This window comes from Somniosus microcephalus, chromosome 10, assembly GCF_052327205.1.
Source record: "Somniosus microcephalus isolate GS21.2 chromosome 10, FLI_Smic_1.0, whole genome shotgun sequence".
NCBI classification, from domain to species: domain Eukaryota; kingdom Metazoa; phylum Chordata; class Chondrichthyes; order Squaliformes; family Somniosidae; genus Somniosus; species Somniosus microcephalus.
The window spans coordinates 9,832,419-9,837,767 of record NC_140996.1 but is presented as its reverse complement, the minus strand read 5'-3'; the positions used below and the strand labels follow the sequence as shown (position 1 = coordinate 9,837,767).

The 5,349-nt window shown below is 49.3% G+C and overlaps 1 protein-coding gene across 3 annotated transcripts in view; it reads left to right on the top strand.

The window, feature by feature from the left end:
* The first annotated feature begins 648 nt into the window (after positions 1–648).
* ubac2 (UBA domain containing 2) overlaps positions 649–5,349 on the top strand; it is a 313,220-nt gene continuing 308,519 nt past the window's right edge. For all 3 annotated transcript variants that reach the window (XM_085998420.1, XM_085998421.1, XM_085998419.1), the window contains exon 1: positions 649–728. In XM_085998420.1, coding sequence (XP_085854546.1) covers positions 698–728 — 31 coding nt within the window. In that variant the 5' untranslated portion in view covers positions 649–697. The remainder of the gene's footprint in view (positions 729–5,349) is intronic.

Here is a 5,349-nt window from a genome sequence, read left to right as displayed (position 1 = left end):
TGCCTGGCACTTGTGTGGCACGAATGTTACCTGCCACTTATCAGCCCAAGCCTGAATGTCGTCCAGGTCTTGCACATAACTTGTACTTAAACAGCACAGAGGCTGTTTGAGGGAATGGTTCCAACATTAGATAATCTCCTGATTTTTTCCAGTTCTGATGAAGGGTTTCAACCTGAAACGTTGACTGTTTCTCTCTCCACGGATGTTGCCTGGCCTGCTGAGTTTTTCCAGCATTTCCTGTTGTTGTTTCGGATTTCCAGCATCCGCAGTATTTTGCTAGTATTAGATAATTGTTCATTGAATTTTATTGAACTGTTGTTCCCAGTGAGTGGGCGGGGCCCGGGCTGGGGGCGTGGCTGGAGATGGAGGCGGGGCCCGGACAGGGGGCGGGTCTGACGATGGAGGCGGGGCCACGGCAGGGGGCGGGGCCTGAGCAGGGGGCGGGGCCCGGGCTGGCGCTGGGGGCGGGGCCCGGACAGTGGGGGGGGCTGAGCAGGGGGCGGGGCCCGGGCAGGGGGCGGGGCCCGAGCTGGCGCTGGGGGCGGGGCCCGGGCAGGGGGCGGGGCCCGGGCTGACGCTGGGGGCGGGGCCCGAGCTGACGCTGGGGGCGGGTTCCGGGCAGGGGGCGGGGCCCGGGCTGGCGCTGGGGCTGTCTCGGGGGCAGTGGGCGGGGCCCGGGCTGGCGCTGGGCGGGAGGATGTTGTCCGGTACTGGCTCCAGCGGCCTGTGTGAGTACCGGGGGTGATGACGGGGAGGGGGAGAGCCGGGAGCCGGGAGCCGGGAGCCAGGCTAGAGCTGGAGGGGGCTGTGTGGCCGCTGCTTCTGGTCCTCCGGGAACCGGAGAGAGAGAGAACGCGGCCTAAAACACCAGGCCTCCCCTCACCCTCCACACACTCTCTCTCTCTCTGTGTCTGTCTGTCTGTCTGCCTCTCTCTGTCTGTCTCTCTCTCTGCCTCTGTCTGTCTCTCTGTCTCTCTTTGTCTGTCTGTCTCTCTCTCTCTGTCTCTGTCTCTTTCTCTGTGTGTCTCTTTCTCTGTGTCTCTTTCTCTCTGTGTGTGTCTCTCTGTCCCTCTCTCCCTCCCTCCGTCTCTCCCTCCGTCTCTCCCTCTCTCCGCCTCTCCCTCTGCGGGATCAGCATGAAGCGAGGGTTTAACCGCGGAGGACACGGTCCGCATGGTAGCCGGTGTCTGCGTTAATCGCGGGAGACTTTGCAACATGTCCAGCAGCTGAGACTCCACGTCCCGGCTGGCAAGTCGTCATGACATCAGACCCTTAACCTCCTCCAGCCCAACAACCCTCCGAGATCTCGGCGCTCCTCCAATTGTGGCCTCTTGTGCATCCCCGATTTTAATCGCTCCACTATTGGTGGCCGTGCCTTCTGTTGCCTGGGCTCTGAGCTCTGGAATTCCCTGCCCTAAACCTCTCCGCCTCTCCACCCTATACCTCCCCCCTTCCCACTGTCCAGGGCCCCAAACACCCCTTCCAGGTGAAACAGCGATTCACTTGTACTTCTTGCAATCTAGTATACTGTATTCACTGCTCACGATGCGGTCTCCTCTACATTGGGGAGACCAAACGCAGATTGGGTGACCGCTTTGCGGAACACCTCCGTTCAGTCCGTAAGGGTGACCCCGAGCTTCCGGTCGCCTGTCATTTTAATTCACCGCTCCATTCCCACTCGGACCTCACCGTCCTTGGCCTCTTGTATTGTTCCACGGAAGCTCAATGTAAACTCGAGGAACAGCAAATCATCTTCCGAGTAGGCACTTTGTAGCCTTCTGGACTCAATATCGAGTTCAATAATTTCAGATCATAACCTCGGCCCCTATTTTTTCCTTTTAATTTTTTCCACCCCTTTGTTTTGGGTCCTTTTTTTTCCCTCCCCCTGCCCCCCCCCCTTTCCTTTTGTTTCTCTCTCTCACCTGGCAGCTGTCCTTATCCTGCCAGTACACTTCACACCTAATCTCAGCTGCCTTTTGTCTCCACGGGCCCATTACCATCTCATCTGGCTTCGCATACCTTTTATTGTCTCTTTTTTTGTTCGATCGCAGCTTTTCCTTCGATCTTTTTATTTTCTTTCCAGTTTTGAAGAAGGGTTTCAACCCGGAGCGTCAACTCAAATTTCTCTCCATGGATGTTGCCTGACCTGCTGAGTTTTTCCAGCATTCTCTTGTTGTTATTCTCCACCTCTCTCTCTTCCTTTTAAGACGCTCCTTAAAACCAACTTTTTGACCAAGCTTTGACCACCTGTCCTAATATCTCCTTATGTGGTTTGTGTCAAATTTTGTTTGTTAATTACTCCGGTGAAGCACCTTGGGACGTTTTACTGTGTTAAAGGTGCTGTATAAGTGCAAATGGTTGTCTGTATTTTAGATCATAATCAGTAAAATTATGAGGGGTTTTGATGGAGTAAATAAGGAGAGACTGTTTCCAGTGAAGGAGGGCCGGTAACCAGAGGACACAGATTGAAGATACAGATCCCACCACTCGGGCCAACCACGCCAATATTGGGAAATAATAACTCTTTACCATTCAGTTAGAAAGGTGTGGCTTATAACAGAGTTTTGCCCACCCTATTTTACTACAGCCAGCGAGCTGTTTGTTATACATTTGCATGGCAAGTTGCTGCAAGTGGGAGATCCAAACGGCACAGCGCCCCCCTACAGGGCACCTGTGTGAACAGGGAAAGCAACTGTTTATCTCCTTAACCAATCAGATTGAAGAATCGTTAATGAGCAGCGCAGAGTCTGAACCAGCTGGAGATGGAGCACGCGGTGTCCGCCGGCGCGCTCGATCATTTCCGTGACCGGTGGGCGCCGCGGGGACTGGGGTGCATTATTGGGTTGGATAACCAAATTTTGATTTGATTCTTAGGGTTTATTTGAAGTTTTGATGGTTTATTTACAGTTTTTATTTGTCTAAATTATGTTTTCACAAAAAGAGTCTGAACCAGGAAGTGTCAATTAGAACAAAAAGAAAATACTGCAGATGCTGGAAATCTGAAATAAAAACAGAAAATGCTGGAAATACTCAGCGGGTCAGGCAGGATCTGTGAAGAGAGAAACAGAGTTAACGTTTCAGGTCGATGACCTTTCGTCAGAACTGGAAAAAAGCAGGAAATGGAACAGATTTTTAAGCAAGTGTAGGAGCTGGGAAAGGGGGGGGGGATGAAAGATCAAAAGGGAAGGTCTGTGATTGGATAGAAGGCAGGAGAGGTTAAGAGATATTCAAGGCGAGAGGCGGTGGTAATGGGACAGGTTAAGAAACAAAGGATGGCTCGAGATGAAGTGTAAATTGTGCTGGCAGAGTGAAAGACAGCTGCCCTGTGGGAGAGAAGAACAGAAAACAAACAAACAAAAAAAAGGTGGAAGAAATATATATATGATGGGGGCTGAGGTTATGAGTCAATTAGAATATTGAATTCAATGTCCAATCAGGTACAGAAAGCAGAATAAAGATAGGGAAAGAAAGATCGGTTTAAGAGAGAAAAGAGACAGGAAGGAAAAGTCTCTAATTTATTAATTTAAATTTTCTTTTTTTTTAAAACTCCGACAATTAAAAACTGAAGGAATGAGACTCCACACTTGTAAAAGTTCACTTCCAGAGAGATTATTTGGCAGTAATGAGGACTTATCGCGCTGTTTAAAAGGGTACTTAGACTGACATGGACAAGCCCTAACTTTCTTTGGCGAGTTTAGTCCATATCTGCAGTGCAAGTACAGGAACCTCACGCCGTTCAGTACATTTGAACGGTGAGCCAGACAGCGAGATGTCGTTTTCGCGCAGCTAATGGCGGAGCAGCGCAACCCGGGCAGCAACTCCCGGATCTTGTTTAACTGCGAACCTGCCTTCGCCTGAAGTTGCTGTCCGATTAGCGAATAAGTAATGGTGAGTGCCATTAACCTCACCGTTACTTTTACAATAAATGCTGGCCCAATATATACGTGTTTAAAATCCCTCCATGGATCATCCTGTGTCTGGCTTTGTTCTGTGTCTCAGCGGAGTATTATTCTGAGTTGGAAGGTTGTGGGTTCAAGTCCCACTCCAGAGACTTGAGCACGAAAACCTAGGCTGACACTCCAGTGCTGAGGGAGTGCTGCACTGTCGGAGGTGCCGTCTTTTGGAAGAGACGTTAAACTGAGGCCCTGTCTGCCCTCTCAGATAGAGGTAAAAGATTCCACAGCACTATTTCGAAGAAGAGCAGGGGAGTTCACCCCCGGTGAACCAACATCACTAAAACTAATTATCTGGTCATTATCTCATTGCTGTTTGTGGGAGCTTGCTGTGCGCAAATTGGCTGCCGCGTTTCCTACATTGCAACAGTGACTACACTTCAAAAAGTACTTCATTGGCTGTAAACGCTTTGGGATGTCCTGAGGTCATGAAAGGCGCTGTAGAAATGAAAGTCTTTCTTTTAGTATATTTGGATTTTCAGAAGGCATTTGATAAGGTGCCACACAAGAGGTTATTAAACAAAATGAGGGCTCATGGGATTGGGGGTAATATACTAGCATGGATTGAGGATTGGTTAACGGACAGAAAACAGAGAGTAGGAATAAACGGGTCATTTTCGGGTTGGCAGGCTGTAACTAGTGGTGTACCGCAAGGATCAGTGCTTGGGCCTCAGCTATTCACAATCTGTATCAATGATTTGGATGAGGGGACCAAATGTAATATATCCAAGTTTGCTGATGATACAAAGCTGGGTGGGAATGTAAGTTGTGAGGAGGATGCAAAGAGGCTTCAAGGGGATATAGACAGGCTAAGTGAGTGGGCAAGAACATGGCAAATGGAATATAATGTGGAGAAATGTGAAGTTATCCACTTTGGTAGGAAAAATAGAAAAGCAGAGTATTTTTTAAATGGTGAGAGATTGGGAAATGTTGGTGTTCAGAGGGACCTGGGTGTCCTTGTACACGAATCACTGAAAGTTAACGTGCAGGTACAGCAAGCAATTAGGAAAGCAAATGGTATGTTGGCCTTTATTACAAGAGGATTTGAGTATAAGAGTAAAGACGTCTTACTGCAATTATTTAGGGCCCTGGTGAGACCACACCTGGAGTATTGTGTACAGTTTTGGTCTCCTTACCTAAGGAAGGATATACTTGCCATAGAGGGAGTGCAACGAAGGTTCACCAGACTGATTCCTGGGATGGGGGGATTGTCCTATGAGGACAGATTGAGTAGACTAGGCCTATATTCTCCAGAGTTTAGAAGAATGAGAGGTGATCTCATTGAAACATACAAAATTCTTACAGGGCTTGACAGGGTCGATGCAGGGAGGATGTTTCCCCTGGCTGGGGAGTCTAGAACCAGGGGTCACAGTCTCAGAATAAGGGGTCGGCCATT